At 36.3% G+C, this 12,476-nt stretch overlaps 1 protein-coding gene across 1 annotated transcript in view; it reads left to right on the top strand.

The window, feature by feature from the left end:
* Nucleotides 1-12,476, top strand: part of CEP83 (centrosomal protein 83) — a 78,504-nt gene that overhangs the window by 63,188 nt on the left and 2,840 nt on the right. The window contains exons 12-13 of the mRNA XM_090273872.1: nt 250-379; nt 11,468-11,571. Coding sequence (XP_090129998.1) covers nt 250-379; nt 11,468-11,571 — 234 coding nt within the window. The remainder of the gene's footprint in view (nt 1-249; nt 380-11,467; nt 11,572-12,476) is intronic.

Genomic DNA, 12,476 nt, shown 5'->3' on the forward strand with positions numbered 1-12,476 from the left:
TCTGAATTCTTAAAAAAGGGGGGGAGGGCATTTTAGAGAAGAAGGCCTTTTAAAATTCTCTCTGAGCACAGTGTTCTGATAACCCTCAAAGGAAAACTTCTTTATTCATTGAGTAAACCAATACATTTCTTTAAATATCTATATTATTTTTCTGAATATCATATAGGTAGTAAGTTTGATTGTACTTGTGACAATATTTGTTTAATCCAAAGAATTAACATCCACGTTTTGTACCCATTTCTCTGGCAGGACATTGGAAGAGAAACAGATACAGTGGTTGGAAGAAAAACATAAACTTCATGAACGCATTACAGACAGAGAAGAAAAGTATAATCAGGCTAAAGAGAAACTGCAGCGAGCTGCCATTGCCCAGAAAAAGGCAAGTGGATCCTATTAGAGTGATTTCTGCAGAATGAAAAATAATTAATGTCTGAAAGGTTAGCTGTTCACATTTGCATAAGGGAAAAGAACTGTAAATTATTTACATATTTTTATTTGGAAGCCCAATGACACATTTCCTAGTCAGCTGCTTATGTATTAGATATAACTGCCAAGTGCATCTTGATAGTTGGAGTGACAACATGAGAAATCTAAAAGTCATTACTTCCCTATGCTCATGGTTTCTGAACATTGCTTTTTTTCCTTCACATAATGTTAAAAGTAGTATAACACTGAGATTAGAAAACAACATTTCCAAATGGCAATTTCAGTGTTTTATACTCAAATAGAAATACTTGTGTTGTTGTTTTTCCCTGTGTATATCACTTTTCTTTCTTTCAGGCCCTGGAAGTACTGAGCTTTATATAGGTATTGTGGGGATATCATTGAATTTTCTTATGGTTTGAGGTGATCTTAGAAATTCTCATGCTTTCTTTTACTGTTTGAAGCCTAGAAGCCTCTAAAGCCAGATGTGAGCTGGAAATCGTTAGAAATTATAAGAGCTTATTTGATCTTTCACAAGAGAAATTTCTGTGTTGAGGTTTTAGAGATAAGTGTCTTAAAGATCAGATTCTAATTATTGACGTTAGTTTGGGTTGATTTCTTTTGGAGCAAAAGTGACATCCAGTGGTGAGAGAGATTATCAACTACTCGCAGGTATGCCAGAATGAGAGGAGGAGGTGATATTATAAGAAGCCTGCAAAATAACCTTTCATTAATATTGTGACCTAGGATGAATTATTTTTTGGTGAAATGTCTGCCAAATGATGGATGTGAACATGATAAATATTCATTTCACTTTTTAAAGTGTGATGTGTGGATTATGGTTTGAAGCCATGGAAATTGTAAGCTCAGTTGAGTAAATAATCATGACCCAGAGCTGTTCCACCAGTGAGACACTGCCCTAAGTAAGGGCTTACAACTCTTTAAGTATATGTAATTTTAGGGCTGGGAGGGCTTAGCCTTCAGATAATTTTTCAGGTTAGGAAACTGAAGTAATAAGTAGCCAAGATCACTTGACTAGTAAGAATCGTCGCTGTGACTAAAACCCATACATCTTTCTAGTCTCAATGCTGTGCTTTTTTTTGTACTACTACTCTTTTAATTTCCCACTTTCTTTGATTCAAAATACTTTACTGTTTTTCTCTTCATTGTAGGCATAATACACATGAGTATTATATCTCTGGCAGAATAATAATAACTATTAAAATAATTTCTTTAACTCAAGCTCTTTTCTCCACTCAAGTTAAAGATAATACTTTTACATGGAAATTTTGACTGTAAGATTAAATAAATATAATTCATAAGAGTGCAACAGACTTTTGGGGTTCTTTAAATTACAAAAATTTAACTTTCTTATACATTAAGACTAAAGCAAGTCACAAAATATTAACTCTAGGGTGGAAATCATAATTATTTAGAAGTACTTTCCTGTGAGAGGTTCTTGTAACTGGGAAGTAGCAGCTTTATTTCCTCCCCCCAGGCTAGGTAAGGTGCCTCGCTGTTTGTTTATGACTCCAACCTTGTAAGTACAAAGCTTAGGTCATTTTGGTAACTGTTTTTGATAAGAGTCTTTGAGTAATGATATATGTTGTGTTGATTTGTTTGGAAAAGTCTGACCAGGTATCTTGAGTGGGATGCTCTTCTGTGAGCGATAACTTCTCTATAGTTTCTCTACACGTTGCTGAAGTATGAATATGAAGATAGATCTCTTATATGAGCACAATGAGTTGTGCTTTCCCTTTTGAGTCACTTAAAGTGAAAACTTATTTTTATTCAAAGGTGTATCTCTTTGAAATAATTCTTGGTTAGATACTGTTATAAATTTTTTTTTTAATGAACCATAGTCTTGAAGTTGTAAAATATATGTTGATTATGTTGCGCAGCCTAATATTTGTGCTGAGAGGAAAATAAAAGCTATGATTAATTTCTGCCCTGGATGACCATATAATCTAATTGGAGAAATAAGATAACATGCAATACCTAAAGAATATTATTAATCATTCCCAGGTGCTCACAAAATTTTCAGAATCAGTGTGCCAAAGAGAAGAAAGCTTGAAGATAGGGAGGCCAGTTAGGAAGCTATTATAATACAGTAGTCCCTCTTTATATCACGGTTCACTTATCGTGGCCTCACTGTATCGTGGGGTTTTTAAACATATTATATTTAATTATTTATAACGGATTTTTCGCTATACGGTTAATAAGGGACTGGAAACGGTTTATAAGAGTGTGGGAAGGGTTTATAAAGCCTTAAATATATATAAATACTAAAATAAATGTAAGGTTCCTATTTTGCGGATTTTCACCTATGGGGGGGGGGGTGTCTAGAACATAATAACCACGATAAGTGAGGGAATACCGTAAACTTAAATTGAGGTAAGAAGTCTGGAATTTGGGCTTGGGGTACAGGAATGAAGATGAAGGGTGACTTCCAGAAGTATTCTGAAGGAAAAAAATTACAACTGATGGTGCTAAATAAGAAGAAAGGGAAAAAAATTGATGTATTTTAGCCGTGGGAGGGTATAATTAGAGTTATATGATGGAATTTAAGAGCGTGTGTCAGTTGAGTATAAACAAAATATATTTGACTAAACACATGTCAGATATGAAATGATGGACATGTAGACATGTTCTAGACTTTGAAGTGAAGATACTGGATAGATAACACAAAATTATGGGACATAAGGCTTGGAGATGAGTAATTCAGATTAGAGATGTATAGACACCTGAGAGTCTGGGGATGATAGAAGAATAGAAGGACTAAGAAATAAATTGACTTGGAAAGAGGAGCTTGATTTATTGGAGAATGGTCATAGAGACAGAAGCTGTAGTGTGATGTGGTAGAAGCCAACAGGAAAAGGAAAATATCAAAGAGTTCTTGAGCCCTGACGGGCGTGGCTCAGTTGGTTGGGTGTGGTCCTGCAAAGCAAAAGGTGGCCAGTTCAATTCCTGCTCAGGACTCATGCCTGGGCTGCGGATTTGGTCCCCAGTTTGGGGCACGATAAATAAAATCTTTTTAAAAAGTGTTCATTTAATTTGGTTAGGTGATAAAAGGGGAATCCAAGCTCTGATTTTTGTATCAATGTTCTCTTGCTTTTTCTGTTACTCCTCTGTGTTGTAATATTTGCAAAACTAAGACATGCATTTGACTATCCTGTGACTGTATTTGACTGCTGAAGTCAAAAGTAAAATCAGCCCTTAAAGCCACCTGGTCCTCTGGGCTTTCATTTCTTTCAACAGAACATTATTCTTTCAATCACTTAGGCTTCAGATGTTTGATTTCTCCTGAAGGCTCCTTTCTCCCAAATCTAGTCATTCACTATATTAGCTTCTTAATGCTGCTATTACAAATTACTACAAACTGCGTGGTCTTATTTAAAATAAGTTGCTTAAAATAACATTTATTTTGTCACTGTTCTGGAGGTTAGAAGTCCCAAATCAAGGTGCAAGTAGGGCTATGCTCCTCCAAAGGAAAATCTGTTCCATCCTCTCTCCTAGTCTCTGATGGTTGTTAGCAACCCTTGGTTCTTAGATACCTCACTTGGCTCTCCGCCTCCATCTTCACAAGGTGTTCTCCCTGTGTGTCTGTGTCTCTGTGTCCACATTTCTCTTTATAAGGACACCAGCCGTATTGAATTCAGGGCCTCTCCTAATCCAGTTTAACTTCATCTTAACTTGATTTTGTCTGTAAAGACCCTTTTTTTCAAATAAGGTCACTTTGGAGTAGTGTTTTCTGACACCACCAACCAATTTTCTAATACTCTGGACACCACCTGGGTGTCCAACAATTCCTTTAAATTCTGACACAACATCAGATTCCACAAGTTAAAGGGTTCGGTCTTACAAGTCGGCCCCACCCCCGACAGATGCTGGTTCCCAGGCCACCTGTACTTCTGCCCAGCTGGCTATCAAGTACAAATTCCCACGACTCCTCAGGCTTGATAATTTGCTAGAATGTGGCACAGAACTTAGGAAAACATTTTGCTTGCACTTACCAGTCTATTATTATAAAGGCTGCAGCTAAGGAGCACCACACAGAAGAGAGGCATAGAGCAAGGTATGTACGAGGGGAGGCGTGGAGCTTTCCTGCCTTCATCGCAAGTCAGCGTGTTCACCGGCTGACGCTTCCTGGGTCTCTGTGTTCGAGAGTTTCTATGGAGATCAATCTCTGTCCTCCCTTTAAGAAGTAGAGGTTGGGAGTAGTGGTAAGACTGTGGGGCTGAAGGTTCTCATCCCCTCATCACTTGGTCTTGCTGGTGACCAGCCCCATCTTGAGGTGATCTGGGGGCCCCACCCTAAGTCGAGACCTCAGTAGCCTAAACTCGGCGTGTGATGGAAAAGGGCTGGTTGTGAAAAACAAAAGACATTCCTGTCACGCAGGAAGTTATTCCAAGGGTTTTAGAAGCTCTGTGCCAGAAACCCAGGACAAAGACCAAATATATTTATTATATCATAGTTACATTCTGAGCTTCTGGGTGGACATGGATATTTAGGGGACGCTATGTAATCCATTACAGTCACTGGGCCATATGAATTCTTCCTTTGGGATGTCTCTCGCATTTCTTCTCACCCCACTTCTTTTTATTCCTATTGCTAACATCCTGGCTTAGGCTCACTTCACGACAAGGTTTCTCTGTATTTATTTAGCCAATTTATTCAACAAATTTATGAGTACCTAATAGGTACCAGATAACTTTTATTCACAGGAATACAGAAATAAAGACCCCAGTACTGGGGAGTTTACATTGTAGTGGGTGGGAGACATAGAGTAAAGAAACAAATACTTAACAGGTAGAGATGTGTCCCAAGGGGTAAAAAGAGGGACAGAAGATGGTGTTTTATGTAGGTGGTCAGAAAGGTTTCTCTGATAAGGTAACATCTGAGCAGAGACCTAAAAGAGAGGAAGGAGCATGCCGTGTTTTACATGCAGGGGAAGACTGTGCCCGACGGAGGGAGTGTCAGGAAGTAAAAGATAAAGTGAGGGTCTTATTGGTATGTTGAAGGAATAAGAGGAGGGGGAACTATAGCACTATTCAGTAGTAAGGGGAAAATTGATTTGCAGGAATGATATTCTGTAATAGGCAGAAAGGCATTAGATTCGTTTCAGAGGTGGGACAGACAGGAACACAGTGTATCTATTATAACTGGAAAAAAAAGACAAAATATATGATTATAAATTTATGGTAAATTGACAGATATAGTGGAAGTGTAGAGATTATCTACTGATTGCTGCTATTTTCTCAGTGCAAAAAAGAATCAGGGTCATCAGCTCAGACTCTGAAGAATGGAGGTGTTGGAGATTGTAGGAGAGAAAAGAAGTTATAATAGAATAATGTGAGTTAGGAAGAGTGATTGGATTAGGGAAAATGAGTAGGGTGGCCAGGTAGCATGAGGGCCCATTTGAAGTTAGTGGTGGTTAATATAAGGTGAGACCAATCAGTATAGTTGTGTGTTTGTCAACTGTGTTCAGTTGTGTAGGCCCAGGTGTGGTCAGTAGAGAGCTGTATTGAAAAAGATTGGAGTTTTTCCTGGTGAGTTTGAAGAAGAGGGAGACTTGCTTGGGTCACGGTAATGAGGGTGTCTGTAAAGAAATGATTATAGTGGAGGAATCTGAGGCATTCATCACGCCTTTAGTCAACCAGCCGACCAATGTTTTTACTGCATTCTTGCTCAGTTCCTGGCAAATAGTAAGTGCTCAGTAAACGGTTGTTTGTATAATGATGGGCATGAGGACAACATTGCCCTGAGCCCTGTCTTCAGGAATCTTATTTCCAGATGTACCTGTTAAGAGACAAACTTTCAAATCTATGCTATACACTGATGCCATTTGAATCTTCTCAAACAATGCTTTTTACCCAGCATTTCCCTGCTGGAAAACTTTCAGATGAATCTATGTCCCTGTAGTAGAATGTAATATAAACTGTGTACTTTAGTTAATAATAATGTGTCAGTGTCGGTTCATCAATTTTAACAAATGTACTACGCCAATGTGAGATGCTAATGGGGAAACTGAATTAAGGGAGAGAATATATGGGACCTTTCTATATCCTGTTAAATTTTTCTGTAAACCTAAAACTGTTCTAAGTCTGATGAGGATGAGGATGTTGATGATGATAAACCCAGCCACATGACAAGATAAGGTAACATCAAAAATCAAGAGAAATAACAACCAACATACAGACCTTCCCATAGGGAGATCCAGGTAATGGAATTACCTGATACAGACTTTAAAATTACCATGTTGTATATGCTCAGAAATAAATGGAAAGCTTCAGAATTGTACCAGAAAAACTGAAAACTATTTTAAAAATTGCAAGTTTAGAACTAAAAAATCACAACTGAATTATGAACTCAGTGGATAGATTTAACAGCAGGCATTATCATCATCAAGATATGAGCAGTAATCAGTGAAACAAAATATACAATAGACAAAATTTTAAAATGCCTTAGCTGATTCTTTTTTTAAAGATCGATAAAATTTATAAAACCTTAGCCTGATTCTTCCCAGACTCCCCACAAGTTAGCTAGGTAGGTACATAGGTAGGTAGATAGATAAACACAAATGAACAATATCATGAATGAAAAAAGGATACCACTATATATCTTACAAATATTAAAACAAAAAGGACATTATGAAAACAGCTATGCTAATTAATATGCAGTTTAGATAAAATGAATTTCTTGAAGAACATCTTAACGAATACAAGAAGAAATAGAAAATCTGAATAGTCCTGTATCTGTTAAGAAATGGGATCCTTAATTTAAAACTTTTCACAGAGAAAATGCGTGGTTCATCTGGCTTCCCTGATAAATTCTTCCAGATACTTAAAGAAGAAATAATACCATTATTAACACAAACTCTCCCAGGTAATAGAAAAGAAAAATAATACACACTTATTTTATGAGGTTAAAATCCAATATAATTATTTTAAGGAAAGAAAATTATATCACAAACGTTGATGTAAACATCTTAAATATTAGTAAACTGAATCCAGTGATATATGAAAATGATAATATATCATGAGCATGTAGGATTTATCCTAGTATTTAAGGTAGCTTACCATTCAAAATTGATCAGTATAATTCAACACCCTAATAGAACAAAGAACTGTTGTGATTGTCTTAATAGATACAGAAAACAATTTAACAAAATTTAGCACTTTCATGATAAGAAGTTTTATTAAAACAGGAATAGAAGAGATATTTGTATCTACGAACATCATACTTACCACTGCTTAAGTATTCATTGCCTTCCCCTACCCACGTATGTTCAGGAGCAAGGCAAGTATGTTCACTATCCCCATTTAGTTCAACATCTTATTGGAAGTACTAGCTAGTGTAATAAACCAAGAAAAAGAAATAAGATATATAAAATTGGAATAAAGGAAGTAAAATTGTCATTCACGGATAACATTGTTATGTATGAGTAAAAAATACAGATCTATCAAACTATTAAAGTTAATATGTGCAATTTAAAAATTGCTGGGAAAGGTCAGGTAACAAAACATTAGTTATCTTTTTTGGTTATCCTGTTTACTTTATTATTTTTAACAGTTCTGTAAACAACTAAATTTAAGTATGCATGAATAATTTTACTATACTTGTCATCTTGGACTACTACGGGGCATGAGAATTTTTTCGAGATATAATTGACATATAACGTTATATTAGTTTCAGGTATACAGCAGTGATTCAGTATTTGTATATACAGAAGCTACTTGATTTTTGATGGGGTTACATTCTGATTAACCTATCGTGAGTTGAAAATATCAAAAGTCAAAAATGCATTTATTACATCTAACTACAGAACATCATAGCTTAACATAGCCTACCTTAAACATGCTCAGAACACTTACATTAGCCTTCAGTTGGGTAGTCATCTAACACAAATCTTTTTTATCATAAAGTGTTGAATATCTCTTGTAATTTATTATGCATATTGCTTTTGCATTATTATAAAGATTAAAAATTGTAAGTTGGGGACCATATGTGTTGTGACATGATCACCGCAATAAGTCTAGTTAGCATTCATTCCCCCACATAGTTTCAAAATTTTTTCTTCTTGTATTGAGAACTTTTAAGATTAACTCTTTGTAACTTATTTTATAACTAGAAGTTTGTACCTTTAACCCTCTTGTACCTCCACTCCACCCTCTGGCAACCACTGGTCTGTTTTCTGTATCTTTGAGTTCAGGGTTTCTTTTGCTTTGTTTTGTTTCAAATTCCACAACATGTGAGATTATATGTTATTTTATCTTTCTCTGTCTGGCTTATTTCACTTAGAATAATACCCTTAAGGTTCATCAGTGTTGTCTCAAATGTGAAATGTATGTATCTCACATTTTCTATGTTCATCTATTGACAGACATTGAGGTTGCTTCTGTTTCTTGGCTCTTGTAAAAATGCTGCAGTAAACATGGTGGTGCATGTATCTTTTTGAGTTAGTGTTTTGTTTTCTTCAGATGAATACCCAGAAGTGCAATTGCTGTAGCATATGGGAATTCAATATTTAATTTTTTTAAACCTCCACAGTGTTTTCCATAGAGGCTGCATCAATTTACATTCCCACCAACAGTGCACAAGGGTTCCATTTTCTCCATGTCCTTGCCAACACTTGTTATTACTTGCTTTTTTGATACTAGCCATTCAAACAAGTGTGAGTAGATATCTTATGTGTTTTTGATTTGCATTGCCCTGATGACTGTTGTCTTTCTTCACATACACAAACAATTAGAAAATAAGACATTTACCATTTATACTATCATTAAAAAAAAAATACTTAGGAACAAATCTAGTGCAAGATGTGCTAGACTTCTACATTGAAAACTACAAATGTCGCTAAGACAAATTAAAGAAGGCCTAGATTTAAAAAAACAAAAACTACCATGTTTGTGATTTGGAAGAGTCAATATTTCTAAGATGCCAGTTCTTCCCAAATTAATCTGTACATCGAATGTAATCCTGATCAAAATCTCAGCAGTGTTCTTTGTGGAAATTGGAAAGTAAGTTCTAAAATGCATATGAAAATTCTAAGGCCTAGAATAACCAAGGCAATTTAGAAGAATAACAACAAAGGTAGAAGAGTTACACTATTAGATATTAAGACTTACTATAAGCTACAGTAATGAAAACTGTGGTATGGGCATCAGGACAGACAAATTGACAAATGGAACAGAAGCGAGACCAGAAATAGACCCACAAGAACATGAACATATGAACACCTGATTTACCACAAAGTACGTCTGAATTTCAGTAGGGAAAGGACAGTCCTTTTTTAAAAAAGGATGCTGAGTCAGTTGGTTATCCTTAACCAGCCTTATTAGATTAAAAATGAATCATAGACCCAAATGTAAAAAGTTAAAGTTAAGCTGCTACTAGAAAAAACTTGGGGAGAAAATCTTAAGATCTTGGTATAAGTAAAGATTTCTTAAGACATAAAAAGCACCATAAAAGCTATGGTTGATAATTTGGATTTTATTAAAATTAAGGACTTCTTTAACAAATAAAACGACATCTTGAAAGAAAGAAAATATTATCACAGACCGGGGGAATTCCAATCTGCAGTGTATACAGGGTGGGGCAACAGTAATTTAAAATTGTTTGTATGAAAAATAATACAATAATAAATAATAAATTGTTTGCATACTCAAAACTGTAAATCTACTTTTTGTCCCACCCTGTATATCTGACAAAGGATTCTTATTCTGAATATATAAAGAACTCCAACAAATCAATAAACAGATTACTCAAAAAAAAATTTTTAGCAGGCAAAAGACTAGGAGAGGCACTTCACTAAAAAGGGGGTATCCAGATGGCCAATATATGTAAACACTGATTAGATATCAAGAAAATGCAAACTGAAGCTACATTGACATACACTTTTACTCCACCAAAATAGCTAAAATTAGAAGACTGACCACACCAAGTGTTGATAAGGATCTAGAACAACAGGCACTCTGATATAATTAGTAGAACCACTTAAGAAAGCTGGCAATATTTACTGAAACTAAAACATGTATACCCTGACTTACTTCTAGCTATATACTTACGAGAAATGAGTACATATATCCACCAAAAACATGTTCAGGAATGTTCATTGAAACTTTATTATAATTGTCTCAAAATGGAGACATTCAAATTTCCATAAGTAGGAGAATGTATAAGATGTGGTATACAGTACTTGTAAAAAAGATGACAACATAACACTGGAAAAGAACTGTGACATGCAAAACATTGCGTAGTCATACAGATGAAGTGTTGAAGAACAACAAAAAATCCAGATATAAAAGAGTATAATTTCCTTTCTTTGACATGGGTAGGAGGGTGGATGGATAGACAGAGTCCTAAATTGCCCATAAATGTATAAATATATACTTGTGGTTAAGGACAGAAGCGTGGTTCTTTGCCAGAGAGGAGGAGCAGCGTCACAGGTGGTCTTCTGGGGCGCTGGAGGACGGGGAGTAGTGCAGGGTATGAGAAGGAGAGCCCAGAGCGCTGTTGGCTCCCAGCTGGAAATAACCGAGATGACACACTTTTAAATGGAAACACATCCATGTCTCTTAGCTTTCTGATCCTTTAATTTACTGCTTTGGTAGCAATTTATCAATCGCAAAAATGCTTTTAACTTTCAATTTAGTTTTAGTTGTTTTTTTTTAAAACACACGATGTCTTCTGTGTTTAAGATTCCTTATCAGGTAGCATGCAAACTTGTTAGTAAAATTTTACCCCTTCCCTTTTTAGGTTTTTTTATTTGCAGCAATTCAGTTATTGATACCAGTTTTCTTGTTTGGCATTCATAACAGTTCTATTCATCACATGGAAGATATGAGTTAGATCTGTGGTTTATTACCTTTGCAATTTTCAGTAAGAATCATATCTACTAATCTTGCTTCCTAGTAGTGGCTGAAAATATTGATGTCTAAATAAAATTGTTTTGGTGAGTAAAATATTCACTATTACATAGTTTTCTTCAAATAGAAAAGAAACTGTGTATTCACATACATGCTCATAGTGATTCTCTTTCTAGAGAAAATCTCTTCATGAAAACAAATTAAAGAGACTGCAGGAGAAAATAGAAGTCTTGGAGGCAAAGAAAGAAGAATTGGAAACAGAAAATCAGGTGTTAAATAGGTAATGTGTTTGTATGTATATATCCATGTCGGCAGCCGTCCGTCTCGAGAGACGATGGTGTAGGTTCTTAAGAGTCTATCTGCACCGCCGAGAATGGCTGTGCAGTCCAACTCGGGAGTGACACGGTATCTGTCTCCTCCCGTGTTGAATCGACATCTTGTGATGACGCTGGAGTGTCCTCTCCAGTGAAGCTGAAGCTACAGAGCCTGGGCAGGGTGATATGGAGGGTCTGCTGTTGCCCATGCAGCAGACCCCCCCTCTCTTCGCAGCTGAAGGGTCCAAGGGAAAGACGGAGTCAATACAGCTTGGCTTCAGGTGCGCCGCAGGAGTTGCCGGTGTTGACTACAACGTCAAACCGCCTTAGGGACTCCGGCTCCGGATTTTCTGTCGGGGTTTACTCCCTTAGCCTTTCCCCTGAAGAGGTATGCCGCAAGGCAGCGGAGGTTTTTTGGAATCAGAGTTTTCCTTCTCTGAATATCCATGTAGTTATCTTGATATTATAGAATTTTGTTTCTGGGCATAATGCACTGTTTTCTTTTACAATATACATTTAAACAAATTCTAAAACTATTCACTATACTTCCAGTTCATTCCCCCTCTGCCCTGCCCCCTCCCACAACCCCCTGAATTTCTTTAAACCCAAAAGTATCTCACACATGCTAGTGTTTGTGTTATGGCTGGGACTGACAGGAAAGGTCAGTCACTGACTTTGGTAGCCAAGGGTGGTGTGAATTCTTGCTGCTGTGACAGGACAACTGTACTGATTGCATAGTACGTACTAAAATTGTGGCTACAACTTTGAATCAAAGATCAGTTTTTGATTTGGTGTGGAAAAACGTTACTGGGCTGTAACTTGGGGTTACAGCAAAGCACAGCTAGTAATCTTCATCAACATTTTTAAGCAG

Source organism: Furipterus horrens, unplaced genomic scaffold (assembly GCF_987537825.1).
Source record: "Furipterus horrens unplaced genomic scaffold, mFurHor1.1.pri manual_scaffold_4, whole genome shotgun sequence".
Classification (NCBI taxonomy): Eukaryota; Metazoa; Chordata; class Mammalia; order Chiroptera; family Furipteridae; genus Furipterus; species Furipterus horrens.